Here is a 21,984-nt window from a genome sequence, read left to right on the forward strand (position 1 = left end):
CCGTTATTTTATTCCAAATTAGCTTGCATTACCCAATATGAAAAAAGGAGCTGCAAAGATCACTCAGTATCTCTTATGAGCAGTTCTGACCTGAAGGGCAGCCATGGAGTACTCACGAAAACAATCAACAAAAACTACTACTTTTGATGGTACCATAGTAATAAGCAGACATTAAGTACATGGTTTTAGAAGGCAAACGTTATATACAGCTTAGACATACTCGTTTTGTCCTTTTAACAAAGTGGTTTAACCCCTGTTTTGGCTCGAAATGGATAGAATAACTGAATCAAATGTTTTTTGCTCCTTACCGCCCTCACCCCCACAAAAAAAAAAAAAAAAAAAGACTTCTGCTCCCTTTTGTTCTGCTTCCAATATAGCCTTAAATATGTGCAGGGGTACCCAGTTCTCCCAACAATTTTATGGGTTCTACAATGACTGTTGCTGCCAATGCAAAAATCTTGGCCACGGTCTTGATCCAAATTTAACATCAGATCCAAGGAACGGAATTGCTGAGACCATCAATACTGCATTGTCAGATTGATAAACTGAGGATAAGAGACTGCTGAATAATTAACACATCCTCACAATAAATCTGCACTTGCCATGTATTATAACAAACATAGATTGAATTACTACAACGAAGCATCAATGAGTGTTGCGCAACAATTGTTTACGATCACCAACTGAGAGATTTAACATAGAACGTATAGGTAAATCTACCAGAGATTATTGCTGCTATAAATGGTTTGACAAGGTTTGGTTATTTTACTTTATTACATATGCATGCCTACGTACAAAAAATGCTTGTATTATAATTCACAATACCTACAGACATCACTAACACCTGACTAGTCTCAAACTACCTGCACGACAGCAGCAACCCGCAAGGCTCCTCCCTGCAGTAGATCCGCAAGTTCATCAAAAAGTAAAGCAGTGCGCCAACCCCAACCCTTTGGAGCTTTTGGTAACAAAGTCCCTGCCTGCTTGAAGCTTCCAAACACCATCACTTCCCTCTTTGATGGGCAAATCAACTGGAAGAACAAACCAAAAATCCATCCACAATAACAGGAAAATAAAGCACAAGAAAAAAAAGGCAAATGAGAAGGGACTTTCCTGCTTAAACCATCATACCTGATAGCGGGCCGTCACCTTTTCGCGAGAGTCAACATACATGTGAACCTTTGGAAGGAAAAATGTTTTGTGGGTAGGACTTCCATATCTTGTTAAACTATTTCTTTTTAAAAGAAAAGAAAAGAAATAAAAGGAGAGAGAACAAAAGAACCAAACCTTTCTTAAGGGATCTGTCACTTCTGCCTTGCGCCTATGAAGAAACAATCCTGAATGACAAGCATTTGAAAGGGAAACATTAGTTTCATCATCTTTTCTACTGTTATAATACTAAAAAATTCAATGTGAGATGGAAAATTTACCAAGTGTCCGTCGTCCCTGCGGGTCTTCATCACTGAAAGCCTGGACACTCACCTATCAACACAGCCAAGTTTTCTTCAATTAATATCACAAGACTGAGAAACATATAAGATGCATACCACAAAATCACGTACCTTCCACAGTGATCCTGCATAAAATACTTCAGGAGAGTGCTTCACTTGGCCATCAGCAAGCATGTGCACATCTTCAAATTCCACCCTGACATTAAATGGATAAATTATCAAGTTGAACGAACACAACTGAACAGCCTATCCCCAGGAGCAACCAAGCAGGAACATCAAACATGGAATGACAGACAAACGGGTTGCCCACATATCAAATTGTTAATGGTAATTGATCTTTTACTTACCCAATCGGATGCTGGCTAATAAAATGCAGAACCACCAAACTCTTAGAACCCCTCAAGAAGAATAGAAGGCACTCCAGTAAACAAGGATCATATAAAGGAGAAACAAATCTCTGACTCAAAACTTAGAATACAAGCAAAGAGGCTAACTAGCATAGGTTACATCTTATGACTCTCCGGCTCATAGTTGCCTTTGCCAGGTACTTCAACACCCAATTAATCAAGGCTGATATCAAACCCATATTTATTTAATAATCTCCTTCCTTGCTTTCATTAGGTAATCAATATTTGCTTACAAGTAAACATTTGTTTTTTGGCAGTTGTGGAACGGAAAGTATCAGTCAGTGAAAGAAGCACCTATTATGGAAACTTGTCTGAATAGTAATATCATAATTAACAAAACACGATTGTTTTCGTTTCTCCTCTGTATTGTCAAAGATGAATGTTTTATGGGTTGAGTAACCAGGAGACCTACTATTAAGGGTCGCATATAATCATACAATGTTTGACGAACTTAGTTGTCTGCCCACAAACTGCTACTGACATGCTTACATCCTACCAAGAGCAGCAAACTGAGATCCAAAAAATTCATAAAGGAAATTCGACCCATCAAGCTCCTAACCCATTCTTACCATGGCCTCAGCTCATAATATTTAGCTGACGTTTGGTGACCCAAATGGGATCACCATAGTGATATGATCTTCAGTGACCTAAGATCACTATGTTCGGGAGGCCATGGTTTAATAAATAAAGCTCCCCAGATATTATCCATGAGTAACCTATTTAATATTCGATGCAGATCCAAGATCACTGATCATATTATACCAAATCTACCCTGGATATATTCCATAAAAATATATTTATTAATCATACAAATATATTCTAATAAAATACTAATATATGTTAAAATATTAATTACTCATATATTTCATAAAAATATATTTATTAATCCTATAAAGTTATATTAATTGTTAGTATAGAATTAATATTTTTATTTATACTTATAATAGATTATATTATAATATATATCATAAATACAATACATATAATATCAATATAATATAATATCATATATATAACATTGATCTAATATATTGACTGTATATAATATATTGATATATCAATTTTTTCCATTGAACTAAAGGATATTTTGTTCTCAAATTTCAGCCCAAGATCATTGCTCTAGGGTGATTTGGATTTCCAATCTCAAAGATGAGTATCCCAACACTGGATTGGGCAGTGATTTGAGTAGGGGTGGTTTGAGATTACTGCTATGTAAGACATTGTAATACAACCAAACACAGTGATCTCATCACCTCCACCCACATTACCCTTGATACCATACCAAACGGCCCCTTAATGTGGTTGTTCAAGTTTGAGTAGCCAAGTTTAGCACTATTAATAGTTGGGACAGAGCAGAACTCTAACCACTTCAGAGATAAAGATTAAGGAACCACAATCTATGAATGAAAGAGTCCGCAAGCAAAGGACACTTCATTATCTCTATTAACCTCTTCAATTTTCTTAGATAATTGTCACATTGGTCCCTAAAGAGTTTCCATTGCAATTAATGCCAAGAGATCAAACTGTAGAGCTATCTCCTTTTGCCTTGTCAATCCTATGAAATCCTCCCTAGCAATAGGTTCATAAAGCTTTGCCCATGTACCATTGGTATCAAATACGCTAATCAGTCTTTCTATGGACCTTAGTTATCTTGGTTAACATATAAAATGCCTGCACCAGGACACCTAAAGAAATCGATGGAGTTTTGTTGAATTCGTGCTTATTACTAATCTAGCTATTTGAAAATTGCCCTGTCCAATGCATCAAGGACTGAAAGCCAATTAGATCATGATTACAGCAAGTTCAGCTGGCTTACTCTAAATCATGACCCTTTTCTCTTCCCAGAATTACGAGTTATCACCCTGAATAAATAATGAATTATCATACATGGAAGACTCCATGTCACAACAAAAATCTTATCATGGCCTAATCAAAGTGATCGACTTCATTTTAATATCTTGTCAATTTTGTGTTAATTCACCAATAAATCTGACCTCTTCTCCAAGAACAGAATTTAATCAATTTTTTCACATTCTTTGCCAAAATATAAGCTTTTGGAATGAATTTAAAACCCAGGCTATGCAACTATGCTTTGACTAGGGATTCAACATCTAGCTCTGAATTTTCTCCAATCAACAGGAAAACGGAAGGTGTTGAGAAATTTATGTTATCCAGTAAGATGACAAACTACCGACATTTTCATACTTATTGATGGATACCTTGAATAGGTTATTAAAATTTCTGATCTGCAATTAACAATCATGATAAAAAGTAAATGTACCTACGTCATGAGTATTTGATGATAATAATGAGAAGAATCCCATAACATCTTACAAAAAAAAAAAAAAAAATATCACAAGAAGTGTTGGGTGGATGTCTGGCCAGGACACCACCTCCCAAGATCCTTTCAGTACCACGCGATGCAGCAGGAAGAAAGAAGAAACAAAACAAAAGGAAAAACAATCAAAATACGTGAATCAGCCACAAAAAGGCTCGCCTCCACGGGACATGCAAACTTCACTATGAAAAAGAAATTTTACAAAAGGAGACCTCACCCTCAACCCTTGTACACCCAATTCTCTCTCACCTGAAGTTTCCCTCACAAAAGCTCTCTCTCTTGGAGACCCCCCTGAACCTCTGAAGAGCCTGGCGACCGCTGTCCAGGAGCCCTGCTCCTCTCACAGCAATGCTTCCGTCTCTCTCTCTCTTCTCGGGTTCGTACGACGCTGTACGGCGAGAAATCCGAACCCTTTGCCTCTCTGTTTCGTCACAGGATACTTTTAAAGGGTTAAACAGGGTTTAAACTTGATTAGAGAGGGATTAGGAATCCTAAACAAAGACAAAAAACCCTCTGAACCGTCGGATCAAGACCGAGAGCCACCTGGGCCGTCGGATCGCACTCCGGTCCATAAAAGTGTCGTGGACCGCGAGAAACGCATGGAAAACGCCCATGCGGTCCACAGGCTCCGTCGTGGACCGTCCGGTCCACGGTGGACCGGGGCAAAGGGGCCAGCAGGCCGCTGGCCTGGGCCGGCCCGCGTGCGCGAGCCTGGGCCGCGCCTGCGTGAGGGCCTACGCGCGGCTGGGCCGCGCGCCCGCCTGGGCCGCGGGCCTAGGTCGCGCGTCCCGCGCAGGCCTGGGTCGCGCGTCCCGCGCGCCGCCGCCTGCGGCCGCACCGCTGCCGTCCGCCGCCAGTCGCCGGCGGTCATCCGCCGTCTCGATTCTCGTGCCAACTTCAAAAGCTCGTATCTCCTCCATCCGAGCTCCGTTTCAGGTCATCTTAGTCTCGTTGGACTCCGTTTTTCGCCGCGAACCTTGCTGTGGGCTCAATGTGGGCTGAATCTCGAGGCGTCAAATCCTAACAATCTCCACCTCGACTCGATATTCGGCCTCCTCCAAACTCCGAGAGCTTCTGGATCTCCTCGCCCCCATGCCCTGGGGCAATCGCCTGCTGATCATGGATGGGCAAACATGGGAGTCGAGCCAGGCTGCTCGATCCCATCTCCGTCGTATGCTCCTCCTGACCTGAGATCTGCTCGGGGCATCATCCTGCAGCAATAGGAATCTCATCTTGCGACGTCGCCTCTCGTCCTCCCGAGTCTCCTGTCTCGTGCCCGATCCGCCTCCTGGAGCTCCACCTCGTTCTGGGCTCCACCTGGCTCCCGAAGCTCCACCTCGCATTGGGCTCCCTGCCAGACAATAATATCCTCTGCTCCCCTTCTTTCCCTCCAGCATAATCCTATCGCCACGTAGCACCCTCAGGATTCCTCCACTAGCTACCGTCCTATAGCCTCTCGAATCCAGTCTGCTAAGTGAGATAAGATTCCGCCTGAAATCGGGTATGTATCGGACCTCCCCCAATCTCCTCACTGCACCGTCATGTGTCCTCCAGCTGACCGTCCCAATGCCTCTGATCGCACAGCTCGATCCATCCGGCAGATATACAGTGCCCTCACTGTTCTCCAGGGAGTCAAGCTGCTCCTTTCTGCAACACACATGATAGGGGCATGCAGAATCTAATATCCACTGCTGGAAAGAAGTAGATACCTCGTCAGATATCTCAAAGACATCTCCATCTAAATTACTGCCGGCCGTCGCTACAGCAGCCACCGTCCGATTTTTCAGTTGAGGGCAATCTCTGGCTAGATGCCCCAACTCTTCACACCGGTAACACCTGGTTTTGCTCAAGTCCCTCCTGGACTTAGATCGCCCTCATTACGATCTCCTGTCGCTCCGTCTACCGTCTCCTGCACCTCCAGAAGCCACCAAAGCTGAGCTATCGACACCTAAGCTCGAAGCTGGGTTCTCCCTCCTGAGAACCTCGTTTTGGAGTATCACCGCGGTGACCTCGTCCATCTTGATAGTGCTCTTCTCCACTAGAAGAGCAGTCACCAAGGACTCGTACGAAGGGGGAAGCGACGCCAGCAAAACCAATGCCCTGGTTTTCTTCTCAACGTTCTCGCCAACGCTGAGAAGGTCGGTGAGAATCTTCTGGAAGTGGCTCAAATGCTCCTGCATGCTATCCCTCAGTCATCCACAGTTGGTAAAACTGCCTCCAAAGAAAAAGTGTTGGTGAGAGACTTCGCCATGTACAACTCCTCGAGCTTCGACCACAGCACCGTCGGAGAAGTCTCACTCAGCACATAGATCACCACCTCATCCGTCAGGTACATGCGGATGGTACTCACCGCCTGCATCTGTAGCCGTTTCCAATCCCGCACCTCCATGGTGGTCGGCTTCTCATCGCACAAGAGAGCATTGATCAACCCTTGTTGGATGAGCACGTCCTTCACCCTTGCCTGCCACAAGGAGAAATTGCTCTTACCATCGAACTTGTTGATCTCCATCTTGATTGTTCCTATCTTCTCCATCTTCAGTCTTGCTCACCACCGCTGTAATCTGCGTCCTTGTACCGCCTTACTCTGATACCATTTGTTGGGTGGATGTCTGGCCAGGACACCACCTCCCAAGTTCTTTCAGTACCACGCGATGCAGCAGGAAGAAAGAAGAAACAAAACAAAAGGAAAAACAATCAAAATACATAGATCAGCCACAAAAAGGCTCGCCTCCACGGGACATGCAAACTTCACTATGAAAAAAAAATTTTACAAGAGGAGACCTCACCCTCAACCTTTGTACACCCAATTCTCTCTCACCTGAAGTTTTCCTCACAAAAGTTCTCTCTTGAGACCCCCCTGAACCCCTGAAGAGCCTGGTGACCGCTGTCCAGAAGCCCTGCTCCTCTCACAGCAATGCTTCCACCTCTCTCTCTTCTCGGGTTCGTACGACGCTGTACGGCGAGAAACCCGAACCCTCTGCCTCTCTGTTTCGTCACAGAATCCTTTTAAAGGGTTAAACAGGGTTTAAACTTGATTAGAGAGGGATTAGGAGTCCTAAACAAAGCCAAAAAACCCCCTGAACCGTCGGATCAAGATCGGGAGCCACTTGGGCCGTCGGATCGCGCTCTGATCCATGGAATAGTGCCGTGGACTGCGAGAAATGCATGGAAAACGCCCACGCGGTCCACAGGCCCCGTCGTGGACCGCCCGGTCCATGGTGGACCGGGGCAAGGGGGCCAGTAGGCCGCTGGCCTGGGCCGGCCCGCGCACGCGGGCCTGGACCGTGCCTGGGCATGGGCCTGCGCGCGCCTGGGCCACGCGCCCGGCTGGGCCGTGCGCCAGCCTAGGCCGCGCGCCCCGGCTGGGCTGTGGGCCTAGGTCGCGCGTCCCGCGCCGGCCTAGGTCGCGCGTCCCGCGCGCCGCTGCCGTCCACCGCCGGTCGCCGGCGGTCCTCCGCCGCCTCGATTCTCGTGCCAACTTCAAAAGCTCGTATCTCCTCCATCCGAGCTCCGTTTCAGGTGATCTTGGTTTCGTTGGACTCTGTTTTTCGCCGCGAACCTCGCTGTGGTCTCAATGTGGGCTGAATCTCGAGGCGTCAAATCCTAACAAGAAGGTCATAGAATACCAAAAACAACATGGCTGTAGGTATTGCCCTATAAACATAGAAAAGGTTGGCCGAAATGAGAAAAGCTAATGTCCTTAAATGACAAATCATGTGTACAAAGAATTGATAAATTAGGGTGTGCACAGCACATTCGACCAAGTCTCATGGTAAATAAATACATAAATAAAAACACACAATAATAAGGTCACCATTGCTCTAAATAAGCATGAGTTACACAGACATGAGACATACAAAAGTACATCCACAGGCATGTTATACCCTTCATGAATTGACTAGAGAACATGAAAAATTAGATGAATTGACTAAAGTACGAAAAATTAAGGCATATATGATATTCAGCTTTGCATAATTCTACTTACAGTCAAAAAAGTAATAGGAGAGATTTCTTTTTTTTTTTTTTTTTCAAAAAAGGATTGTGGCATCCTACCCAAAGCGAAATGGAGGGAAATGGCGTAGTGGTGTTTTCAAATCCAAAGATATAGAAGAACCTTCAGAACCTTCCCATTCCAGTCCAAGAGCATGCTCTTGTGATTCTAACATCTGCACTGAAATGCTACTACCAGCGCCAGAAAGAGAAGAACCTGCAAATCTACTCTGAAGATCTGGTTCAAAAATTCTTTCTGTTTGCTCAGCATGAACATGAACAACATTGTTCCCTTGGCTAAGACCAACTAGAGCTGTCAAACCATCTCCAGATAGCTCACCATTAGGATCAACTCTGGCTTCTGACTCATCATTAGGGAGTGACTGCTGGCAATTTTTGTTGCCAAGTCCAAATGGAACACGAGAAAAAACATAACGTGTTGGAGGCCAAGCTGCACCAGTCACATATGTGGTTCCTCTCCCAATGCCAGCAAGCCCATCAATTGCCCCCCTCACATGGACACGCACAGGCCCATATAAGCCGCTTCCCTCACCCTGGGCATCAGCAAGGTAAATATTCCCTATACTGCCAGAACTATTGTTCCGGTCATGCTCTTGCCTGTAATAGCTCTTTGGACTGCCTCCATGCGTATACCCATATGCCTGCCTACATGCACATGCATTGCTTGTAAGGCAGCAATTTTTGCAAGTATCAGCACCCACTGCTTGCACCTTGTGACATAGAAGCATCTGCATTAACAGAACAAACAAATCTTAGACATCATACACCCATGACTACCAATTGGAAGCAAGACAAAAGAAAAGAGCAATGACTGTTATAGAATAAACATTATACTAAAGGATGATGGTTAGTGACCTGTAGCCAAAGACCATCATTCACGGCTTTGCAGGGGAATCCTAATTCTTCTAGTTGCTTTCGGACATTTAGAAGTGCCTCAAAAGACATGTTACAATAAAGAAGAGAACCCCCTTCAAATATATTAATGAAAGCATCGAATTCGTCACCATGAATAACTGAGCTCCCCTTGGCACTTTTCACCTGTCTCCTACCTACTATTCTGCCACCCCAGGAAGGCATGTTACACCTTCCCCAATCACTTGGTACTGCACCATCAGTAGAAGGGATGGCTGAGGAGCAGTTTCCTGATTGATCCCTGGGGAGCCAGATATTACTGTTTAAATGGTAACATGTGTTTTCACCAGATGGACCTTCCATAGCAGCTTCATTTCCCCCCATTCTACCTGTTTCAACACCATTTCGTGTTTCAATATATGAACATGATGTTCTTATTGCATCTGTGGCAGCTAAAGCGTGCAAGGAGGAAGGTTGATCCATTTTGAGGGAATATCTTGGATCCTGCAGCGGTTGAGAGCAAGCTGTTTGTCGCACTGGTACTGGATTGGAATAAGGAACATCTGTGTGGAAGTCTACAACACAATCTGCAAGCTCGACCAGAATATTATGAGCAGCTTTATGTCCTTCTAATTTGTCCTGTATGCTTAAATGCTGTATTTCAGGCTCCATGAGCTGATCATTGCAGCAGTCGTCCATTATACCACTTCCCTTAAGCACGGAAGAATCTGAAGTACTTATTCCTGTCTCAGAACCAGAATTTTCCTGTCCAGAGTGCTCTGCCTCAGAAATGGCACTTTTTGCAAGCAGTGTGTACAGAGCCAGTTCAAACCTTCAATTGAACAATAACAAATCAAATGAAATTGCAGTAGAAAGTTGCCAGATCAGATTGTATGCTGATAGTATGCCACATACCGTTTCTCCTCATTAGGTACCCAAAGTTCATTTGATGTAAGCAGAGCATGCAAAGTTTGCGAAGAAAGTTTTGGGAGTACCTATTAATCAAAGCCATGTAAGTGCATGCATAAATTAATGCACAAAATCACACAAGGAAACAAAACAAAATACAGACATGCACACAAATGCGCACGTGCTTGCACATAGACAGAGAAGCAAAATATGAAATTAACATTGAAGAGAACAGCCTGAAATTTTATGAACATAATAACAGGGCATGAATAGAATTGCATATAGCATATATAACAATTATGAGTCAAAAAGCTTTCACTAGGCATAAGCAAGATGACATTTGTAGATCTTTCATTATGTTGACTTGTTGACTGATGTGAAACCATGAACTTAGAAAACCATTTTGCACCTAAGATAATGGAATTCTGGATATTTGGTCCTGAGCACCTACAATTTGTTATATATGCTTTGAGTTACCAAATTAAGAGGACAAGATGCACAGAACTTTGATGAAAAATCAAATTTTAGGTGAATGATTCTCTAATGTAACCATCCAAGGATTTAACAATATTGTCAAAAACAGCTTGATGGCCATGTTGATGAATTTCACCAATGAGATTGGAATGGTAAAAAATATATGAAACCACCTGTTCAAGGATCATGGCAGTATTTGTGGACTACACAATAGACACCCAAAAAAAGCATCAATTATAACTTTTGACCCTAAGACCTTGTTAAACAATCTGCAAAAAATGATGAACAGAATTCAAGAAAAGTTAATCAGGTGATACTAATATGCATTACTTCATCTGTGATGACAATCTCTTGAAAAGTTAGGTTTCACTGGGGTAAAAGAAGGGATCACACATATAAGAAAGAGTTGACAATAGAATGTTTAGGGCAAGAGTCTTAGTCATATTAGGGTAGTACCAACAACTGTGCTCCTGAACTGATCAAGGCAAGTCTAACTTGCTTCTAAGGGTTTTTAACCTACTCAACGTCCAATGTTCCCAGATTTTCAAAAGAACAGCCACAAAAAGTTAGCCGCAATATTTCTTTGGATAAGGTTCACAATAGAGTGCATTTCTTTGTTTAGCAATGAAGATTTGTCCAGTAATGCTGAACTCAATCGATACAAATGATATACAGATGAGATTTTAGGCCCCTAAAAAGAATGATATTTCCTTTTAGCTTCTCATACATACATCCAAGAAAGTCTTCTAGTTGAAAAAATCTGTGAATATCAATAAAGATTTCTTAAAGTCAGGCATACAACATTATTACTCCAAAATGGGCCCCACTACATAAAAGCATGTTAGGTTTAATGTCCAACCTAGTGAACTGTGAACCCCAACTGCATCAAAACCAATGAGTAATCTCCGCAGGGTTATGGGTCACCATTACATCACATTCACATAAAACAAAATAAACTATGCACATCTTAGTTCAAACAAGCTGATGTTTAGAAGATTGGAAAAAGAAAGAAGATCCATTCTGCTTGAACCCTTTCTTGAAGAAAATTTTAAACAACTGTCTAATCACTTTCATCAAGTATGCAAAGATAAAAAACAAATTCTGCTTGATTACTTGAATATTTCAAATCTCACTTATTTCAGATGCCGAAATTTGAACATCATGAATTGCAGCTCTACTTTTATTTCAGCTTTCCAAACAAAACACAATCCCAAGTCCTCAATTAAATTTTTGCAACTCCTAAAATCCAAACCTTTTACCTTTTCCTTTCCAACTCCCAACAAAATTCCAAATCTGTCAAAGTATATAGATAGGAAGGAGCAAATATGCTGGGAAATAGATTACACAGTAAACCAAATTGGAAACTAATGCAAAGCAGATTTTTATGAAATGGGTAATTCAAGTCTCCAAGAGAACTCAAGTGTTCGCTATCCACGACTACATCCCACCAGGATAAGAAGACTATAGTTGTCAAGAAACATGCTAGACATGGATTAGATTTGAACAGGAAACTCATTGTGAAATAAACATTTTTTTTGGTAAATTGCGCAACCTATTCACAGCAATGTTTTAAAAGGTGGATGCAGTCTGCAGGCAGTCAAGGGACCACATGTGCATATGCATTATACAGGCTGCATATGTAGATGCATATGCAGCTAGTATCTCAAAAACCAAAATTTTCTATCTCAGATAATGCGTCCACTTCAGAATCTTCCTAAAATCTCGAAAATGCACCTGCTTCCCTACTAAAAAGTGTTTCTAAAGTATCTGCTTCCCCAAAACCACTCCAACACTCATGATCTTGGCCATTAAGGTTAAAATTTCTAAATATTTGAAAATACATCAAAAAAATTCTGATTACATTTTCACAAATAACTGCAATATTAATTGCAATGATTAATACCTACTATTTTTCTATATAGTTGTCAATCACAATAAATAATCATAACATTGATCACAAACACCAAACAATTAGTGCCTGCTACTTAGTGCTTAATTCTTAACAGCAATAACCATAGCATAGTTTACATATTGACATTATTAAAATATGTATGTAACCCAACCATTAGTTGGAACCTACCTGGTTCGTATTGGTGTACATAAGGGTAGCCCATGTATGTGGTTGCATAATGCAAACCAGGCTACATATGCAGTTGCATAATAATTAAATAGGATACATTTGCAGCAGCAAAATGCTGATTCGGCCACAAATGGTCAGTCACAAAGTGCTAAGAGAACCACCTTTCAGCCCATACGTGGCCTAATTGCATACGGTAGCCGCATACAGGGAATGTAGTGTGGTTAGTGGACTGCATATGCATATGCAGCCATATATACAACCTCATGCACTGTATTTTAAAATATTAATTTGTCGTATTTGTAGCCGACCCAATATTGTAGTTCTACTTCTCCATTCCTATTCCACCAAACCTAGGACTACATAGGAGATAAGGTAAGCCAATAAGGGGAATCAATATATAAGAAAAAGAAAAGAAAGGAAAAGTATTTTTTAATGAAAGGGTAGTGTACTTGATATGCTTCACCAAAGCTCTCTGCTACAGCATTTTGTTTGGTGCCAAGCTAGCCATAGCGAGATTATAATGGCTGTGTTTTCAATTTTTGTCATTTGTACCAGTACTTGTCTTCTTTTGGACAACTTGATTACGAGAACCCTCTCTTCCATGGTAGATTTAACTTTCTATTTTACGAAAGAGACAAAAAAGAGAGACAATTAATAAAAAAGAATTCCTTAAGAGTAATGACTAGCTTCTCCATGCTTTTCATTTGATTCTTTTTTTTTTTTTGTTATTTTTTCAGGTATCTTTTTATAACTTATTACATGTTTTATATTGTCATTTCCCATTTCTTGCATTGGGACATTTTTTAGCAGTGTTTCTCGCTACCTGCTTACATATTGTTTCTCGCATTGGTTTCCTCTCATGGCAACTATGGCAAGGATAGCCCACAAACACTGTTCAAGTCATATGAGCAGATCACGGTAGGAACTGTGGAAGTAGCTGAACTAAAACTTTAAAGTTTAAAATGCATTGCAACGGAGATAATGCCTGTAGGTAGAAGCAGAAATAGAATACAGCATCTTTTACAGTTATTAGGCATATTGTAAACTCATCATCCACAAACACCGATTTTGCTTTCCCTTACCTCTCTCAACTCCATGGTCGCACTTTGACAAAGGTAGCCCCAGCATGCATTTCTAACACGTTCTCCATGAATACCATAATCTTGACTCTCTGCAAATACCTGATTCAGAAACAAGGGCAGTCTGAGTCTCAACAACATGTTGCTCGAATTTTTGACACACTAACATGCAGGTAATTCAAATGCACCATGGAACTGGACCTTACCTGATATGCCAAGAAGTTTGAGGTCCACAATTCAGATATGATAAAATCTGTGCAGATCGCACATAAATCCTGCCAGCAAGTAACCAAATGAATATGCAAAAGACATAAAGTGGACAACCAGCATAGATGAGATTTTATGGAATGGGCAGTCTGGAACCTGAAGATCAAGAAAAGAAGCAGCAGCAAGAACACGGAATGCATTGCTGTCATTAAGCTTGGGATGATGCCCGTAGAGATATGCCAATGCCATCTCGATGGACTCTGAGTTAACATTAGGATCATCAATATGCAAGACCACGGTCGGCGCACCAGCCTCTTTCCAAGGACCCTGTAGCATGTTCCTGTCCAAGAGTTCCAAATTAATTCACTGCAAGAAAACGATTGCAACCTCATACAGCATCGGAGATATAAAACTTCCTCATTGGCGGGAATATCAAGAGATTTCAGGTGATAACTGATTCGATGAGGGACAAATCTAGGTACAGAATCTTGATCCAAGATTGCAGCTTTCTCGAAAAAAGCTAAAATGTTGTCAGGCTACAAATACCGGGAGCACCACATTAACTTGCATGGATGCATATGCCAGAACCAGAACATTACTACGAATTAAGATCCAAGAATGAAGATAATGCAGTATAATTGATAGCAAATACCAAAATGGAATTAAACAAAACCAAGAGAAAGAATATAAATGGCAGAGATCAATTGGCGCAAAAAATATAGAAAAATAACCATCAAAATTAAAAAAAAAAAATCTTTTTCCCAAATCTGCGATTATAGACATCACGAATTCCATCAATTCCCCCAAAGATTAGAACTTTTGTGAAACGGAATGAACCTGAAGTAGGAGCTACGGGAGAGAATGAGGCGATGGAGGCGGTAGGTGGAGCCCATGGCCTGCACGATTACATCGGAGAAGGAGCCGTTGTTGAAGCCCTCCATCTGGATGTGGTCGCAGAGGGAAGCAAGATTGCAGTCCAAAGCCCGGAGCTCCCCGCTGCTGCGATCATTATCCGACGGCAGGGGCTGGTGGTGGGCCTGCGGCGAGTGCTGCTGCTGCTGCGACACCGGTGCCGGCGGCGGGACCATAGCCATGTAGGTTGGGCTGCGGCCGCTGGAGGGCTGGGTGGCGAGGCGGTCTAGGGCAATGCGGCGGCGGTTCCTTCGCTTCCACTTCCTCCGACTGCCCCCGCCGACAATAACGCTCGGTTTCCGGGGGGTATGGACGGCATTCGACGGATCTCTCTCGATCTCTGTCCGGGGTTTTCGAGCGACGGTGAGAGTAGGTGTAGGGTTTTGATGGACTTTTTAATGGGAAAAGGGAGGATTTATGGAATGGCGATGGACTGACAGAGAAGGGAAAGGGATGAGAAGGGGGAGGGTTGGCGAGGAATGCAGTTAATAAACTAATTTAATAAAAAGTGGTATGGAAGATTTCAAAATAATACCGTCAATTTTTGCTACCGTCCATTATTTCCTGCTATAATATTATCATACCGATTATTTTAATATAAAAATAAATTATCTATATCTGTATCTTTTTTGGTAAACATCCATATCTGGATCTTTGTCTTCCCCGTATCCATTAAATGGGATAGCCTCCCCAAAGTAAGGAAAAAAAAAAAAAAAAAACGCATTCCATGCCATTAATTCCAAATTATAACCGGACTCTTTTTAATAAATTTGCTATTCAAACAAACCTTCTTTTCCCACTCCTCTATAAACAAATATTTTTTTTAAATATAGTCCAAAAATATTGAGCCAACCTTGAGAGATAAACTATCTATACAAGAATATAATAATGATCTATAATGACTTTGATAGAAATCGATAATAATAAAATGAGATAAATATCGAAACATTGCTAGGAAGCATGATTTATCATCTTATTTCAATTATGCTATTAGTGCATTCTCTTGTATGACATTGAATTCTATACAAGTAGTTCTTGTGAAAATTATGGATTATTATCTCATGGTTTTTATTGTTATCGGGATATATTCATTAGTGAAGTGTTTATAGTCCTAATATGGCTAATTCCTATATCTGATGCTTAGTCTTTTGACTCAATTTATGTCATAAGAAATTCTTTGTACATCGTCTGTGGTGTAGAAAATCCGACATAGAGCCCACCGTCTCGTCTGATTGGGCCACATAGCCACCGCTTCTTAACGCGCATTTAATACCCACAGTTCTACTTTTTCATTTGAAATTTTAAATGATAAAAATATCTCTTCTCTCTGAAAAAATTATGATATCCTGCACTGAAATTATGATTTTATTTACAAGATGTCATAATTTTTTCACAAAATATTATAAAGATGGAAGGGTATTTTTGTCATTAAAAAATTTTATATAAATTTTTCAATAACGAAAATATTTCTATCAAAATTATGATATTTCGTGCAGAAAGTCATAATTTCAATGCAGGATGTCATAATATCGGCACAGGATGTCATAATTTTTTCAAAAAAAAGAGACATTTTCATCATTTAAAATTTCAAATGAAAAAATAGAACTATGAATATTAAATGTGCATTGGAAAGTAGTGATTACGCGGTCTAAACAAACAAGGTAGTGCACTCCACATTGAATTTTCTATACCGCAGGCAGTGTACAAAGAATTTCGCTTTACATTATACTTTCATTTCTTTCATTGAAGCTATGACACTTGTCTACTGCAAAGGATAACAAAAGTGGTTAGAGATGGGATGGAGATGGAGGCAACAACAGGAGACAAAGTAGAGGACAAAGCAAGGAAGAGAAGATAGGGACCAATAAACTTTTTTTGAGATAAATATCTCATATCTAGTAGCTAATATGATATGCTCAAGGTATAGTATCATCATATCACAATTTTTTAAGAGAGAACTTCTGACTCTCTTCTTTTCCACCATTCTCGCTAGAGGGTTTTGTTGTGAATGTCGCTTCCTTCCCTTGTACCCACCATCTCTTTTCTTTTTTCTTGGTTCTTAGCTTTATTTTATTTGTTGCCATCTAGGTCTCTTGTACGGGTGCAATCAAGTTAAGTCAAGTAACTAAAAGCTCGAATTTGACTCGATTCAAAATACTCGAACTCGAAATTCAACTCCAGCTCGATCGAATCTTAATATCCCAAACTTGAGCTCGACTCAATGAAAAATAGGCAAAGCTCAAGATTAACTCAACTCGATGTGAATATGAACTGAGCTATACTTAAGCTTAAGTTCAAGCTCGAAATCAAGCCTTATCTTGCTAATCATACATATAATAATATATATTATAAATAAAAATAATATTATTAAATATATATAAATTCAAATAAGCTTGCAAGCTTTCGAGTCGACTATCCTACTACTCGAGCTCGACTCGAAAAGCTATTCGAGCTTAACTCGAGCTTGATAATAATTAAGTTGAGTCAAGCTTGAACTCGAGTAACTCATGAGTAGCTCAACTCATTTACACTCCTAGTTTCTTATTGATACTCTCTTTCTCTCTCTTCCCCCCTCTCTCCCTCTCAATAATTTTATATTAGGGTCGAACAAGTTATAAAAAAAATCTAAATCCACTCAACAATCTTGAAAAATAAAAAAATGAAAGAATAATACTCTACAAGTCAATCGTATGAGTGATGTGATGAATTTTTTTTTTATAAACTTTCAACTCATGTAATGATATTATTCATTTATAAATAAATTGAGATATTTTATATTTAAAATTACGCTGCATTTTATTATATTTAAAGATTATGATGAACTTCATAGATAAAGATAATGGTTTAGAGCCATAAAGAGTTCATGCTTGTGAGATCTAAAATCTTAAAATTTTAATCTTATATATTTTTGGATGTAAGAGTATTGAGTCGAAGATCAATGTTCTGGATAGTTTGGCACATCCTATGTATGCTCAATGGAGAGGATGGCTGATCTCACAAGCTACTTATATGGGATACTAATATAAGGATGGGGTGCTCATTGGGGAATGGATTCACTGAATTGACTCACCAATAGAGAATATTTTATAGAGTCTTGCATGTCAAAAAATAATTCTCTTAGTGAAAATTGTGCAACTGATCCTTAGACTTGAGACCATCATAGAATCATGTGCACATGAATTCATATTCTGATTCATACCCAGGCATGACATAAAAATATATACGGGATATTCTGGATATGATAGAGTGTGTATGAAGATTGTAAGTCATTCAATAAGAAATCGATCACTTCTAGTAAGAGGAGATGTCATCCTGTGCATTCTCATCTTTAGATGACTCAGAAAGTTTTTGGCGAAAGTAAGATGAAGATTAGAAAAGATTTTTAATGCTTCATCATTAGAGTCATTACTATTTGATGAAGAATCGCTATGAATATGTGTTTGAGTTTAACATAATTTCACACTCATGAACATATTCAGGATGCAGGATGATTGAAGGATTGAATTACACTATAACTTACCACTGAAGGATATATTTAGTATTTTTATCAAATTTCATATCTTTTGGATAGTCATCATATGTTATTAGACATCAATTTTGATCTGTAAGTTTGATTGAATTAAAGTATTTAATTTGATTACTAATTAGAAGAGTTCTAATTGTTGAACTCGGATCAGCATGATTTGGACCTTAATCGATTAGAAAGATTCTAACCAAATTAGATCAACTTACATCCGAACCTATGACTGGCTAGATGTGGAGCCAATGGATCACATACATAAGAAAATTGATCAAGAACCTATTTGATATGGTTGATTAGAATTTTGGATCCAATCGGATTATCAATAAGCATGCTAGCACATATGAAAATCCTAGCTCCTTGAATCGGATTCAATTCAATTCGAATCTTGCTTTTTGATCAAATCAAATTGAGTCAAGATCTAATTTGGATTTGGATCAGGATGTGGGTACTTTTAGACAGTGCCACATAGCCTTGTGAGGCACCATTTGCTAGAGTCCTAACTTGGATGGACTCTAGGTGCACTAATAAGGATGGGAGTGCGCATTTGTGCATGGAGAAAGAAGAAAGTCCTTCTCATATTGAATTAAGATCTATGTGGCAACCCACATCACCCTCCACTCTCTAGCACACATCTCAAAGCCAAAGATGGTTTTTTCTAATTTTGTTTTGGCTTTGAAAGTTATTTAGGAAAAGGCTGCATGCCCAAGGGAATGATATCACGTGACTCTTCGTGTGAAAAGTCCTTCAACCATGGGACAGAAGGGGGCATTCCATATCTGATGTCCCTACCATTTGAATTCATATTCAAATGTGATTACACATAGCAAAAATTGAAATTATCTGATAAGGGGAAGGATGCCTAAACACCTCTTGAACAGCATGCCCGTGGGATGAAGGAAAAAGTCACGTTCCTTGGAAAGAGTCCTTTTGTTTGAAGGAACTCTCTTTCAGGACATGCAACCACTAGAGAGGCATGAGGAAGAGATGTGACTCTTCCCCATGCACCCTTATCTCTCATATAAATAGCCCACGGCATTGAGTTTATTTAGATCATTCCAAGGTTTCCAGATTAAGCCTAAGACAAGCCTCTCTCTTCTTCTTCATTTTCCTAGTTTTAGAACAAGACTTTCTATATTTAAGAGAAGCCTAAGTCAGGTCAGGACAAGAGAAAAGAAGGTTCTAAAGGAGAGGATTAAGAAATCTTGAAGAGTTTTCAAAAAGGTGAATTCAGATTCTTGAAGAAACATGATCGGTGCTAGGCTATTCAAGTTTCGGGGGCTAGAACTCTTGAAGCAAGATTTAAGGAGCATTATCCTTGTGCAGTTTTTGTATGGATCACCCTTGAAGGGTGAATATTTGGGCATCTAGTAAAAATTAAAATAATTATTATAGGTAGTCTTCATATCCTGTTTAGTTATTTATGCTTTAATTGCTATAGTCAAGGAATTTCGGGTATTAGGGTTTCGGTGTACTTGGATGTTTGAATGAAAAATTATAAATACCTGACTCTTTCGTTGTGCCATCCGAAACCCTACAATGATATCAGAGCTTCCTTAATTAATACAATCAAAGGATAGCATATTGGCATGATTAAGATATTGAGGATTTTCGATTTTGTTCAATTCGGGCCAAGAGTTGAGTCCGATTGAACATCTAAATCTTAGTCATTTCTAGAGATCTATTTAGATGTATTACTTAAAATTAGATCTATATCTGGCATGGTATGATTATGCATCATTGCGAAAGTTTAAGATTAAAATTGGATGTACTTGAGACCATTTATCCCTCTAAAAAATTATATTAAGTCATAGTGATGGAAATCAAAAGCGAACCGATTTCGAAATTGATTGATCAATTAGTATCTAAGAAAAGTATTTTCTAGAGCGATGGTTACTTAATTAGGATCATTACAAAAGTACGAGAAGCTTTCCACCAATCTTACACTTATCTAATCAATTGGGTTAATTAGTCTGAATTTGGGTTGCTTAGTGTTATGATCACTATACAAGCCTTTCTTCATGCCAAGCCAATACCATGCCAAAAATTATAATAGTTTTGTTGTGCTATCCACAAGACTTACTACGGAGATTGATGTAGAATTATCTTGGTGTATAAGAGATGATTATGGCATATTTGAATATGTTACTTTGTTATGCTATCCATAAAGGCAGCATTAATTTAGATATGACTGTATGAAAATGAAGGATCTGACTTAACTGAAATATTATAGTTTGTTGTGTAACCACAAGGCTATAAATATTTTAGAGATAAAATTTTTTTGTTAAAAGTTACATATGATGCAACTGAAAAGAGTTTTCTATCTTTGAGCTCATTAGGATTTGTTGTGCTATCCACAAAGCTTCTTTGAAGAATTAGGATCCCAACCCCACTAGAAAATTGGATTAGACTTTCTCACTTATCATAGGTGAGGGCTATGATATCCGATAAAATAGTAAGAGACATAACTAGATAGAAGATCTCATCTAGTTATATATGTCATCACGAGTAGTCTGCTTATACTATTGTTCTTAAATTATGTAGATTAAATATCTGCATCATGGGATCTTTACTCTCATTGCGTGGCATCTTTAATACTAATAAGTTGATCGATCCAAACTATGTGGACTAGTTGAGAAATTTGCGAATCGTATTCGCACAGGAGAAGGTCGCTTATATTCTAGATACTCCCAATCCTAATCTGATCAGTAAAGATGCTTCCAAAGAGAAGACCATATATAAGATGTGATAGATTGATAGCATGACTTTCAAGTGTATTATATTGATCTCGATGAGCAAAGAGTTGCAGAGGCAATATGATAATATAGATCATCACTCCATATTCCTTAATCTCAAAGAGTTATAGAAAAAATAGAGTCGAAAGATAGTATCTTCAAAAAGAAGAAGGCAAAAGATGTCCCCATGGATATCACTTATTATTACTATGGCAAGATGAATTGTTGAAAATTATGTCCTAAAATTAATCATGTGACGATTGAGTTTTTTTTTATATATAAATTATTGATGGATGAATAAAAATTATTCTGACATTTTTCATCACAAAGTTACATCTTCCTTATAGAACTCTTGTGTTGTGATGAAGTCTTTAGAATTATGTTAGCGAATGATAAAGAGAGGATTTATCGTATAGTTTTTAAATATGTTCGACACTAAATGATACGTCATTACAGGACGATGATGTTTATTGAGTAGAGATCATTGTGTACCATATGAGTTGGTCGTCTTCTTAATCAAGAAGTGTAATAACACTGGTATGGTATACAGGTGAGATGTAGGAGGACATCTCACTGAATAAGTGACTCACCTGCTGAGCATTCTACTATCAAGAACTGCTCGCGAAGTGTATGGACATAAGTATCCCTCAGACCTAAGATCACCATAGTGACTTGCAAGTAACTCACTGTGCTTTGGTGCTGGACTATTTGAATTTCTAATGCAGTGATGGAAGGCTACTAGGTACAGTCAAATACTTGCGAAGTCTATATGTGGATCAAGATGAGATTGATCCCTCCAGATTATAGAAGTTGATGTATCACTATTTTTTTAATTTAGTAAAGTCTTGATCAGGATAATCTATGAGATGAATTTGAAAGGTTGAAATATAATGTGGATGAAGCAATCTGGATTGACAGTTAAACCTAGACCATTCTACAGTATTCAGGGTCAAAAGGATGAATTATATGGTAACATGTACATGAATTTTGAAATATTTTTTTACGATAA

General features: G+C 39.5%; 1 protein-coding gene across 3 annotated transcripts; it reads right to left on the reverse strand.

Moving 5' to 3' along the window:
• Positions 1-218: 218 nt before the first annotated feature.
• On the reverse strand, positions 219-15,161 carry LOC105045289 (uncharacterized). Of its 3 annotated transcripts, none has more exons than XM_073257792.1 (13): positions 14,646-15,161; positions 13,965-14,148; positions 13,808-13,876; positions 13,605-13,703; positions 9,975-10,054; positions 9,063-9,891; positions 8,250-8,935; positions 1,563-1,647; positions 1,431-1,482; positions 1,288-1,337; positions 1,132-1,179; positions 864-1,031; positions 219-509 (listed from the first exon to the last, which is right to left on the reverse strand). In XM_073257792.1, exons 1-13 carry the CDS (start codon positions 14,900-14,902, stop codon positions 234-236), a joined length of 2,883 nt encoding a protein of 960 aa, XP_073113893.1. In that variant the 5' UTR covers positions 14,903-15,161; the 3' UTR covers positions 219-233. The 3 variants fall into 3 exon arrangements, with proteins under 3 accessions (XP_073113893.1, XP_019706535.1, XP_010921823.1); XM_019850976.3 differs by having other exon boundaries at positions 325-524; XM_010923521.4 differs by lacking the exon at positions 219-509 and having other exon boundaries at positions 706-1,031.
• Positions 15,162-21,984: the final 6,823 nt, after the last annotated feature.

Source organism: Elaeis guineensis, chromosome 5 (assembly GCF_000442705.2).
Source record: "Elaeis guineensis isolate ETL-2024a chromosome 5, EG11, whole genome shotgun sequence".
NCBI classification, from domain to species: Eukaryota; Viridiplantae; Streptophyta; class Magnoliopsida; order Arecales; family Arecaceae; genus Elaeis; species Elaeis guineensis.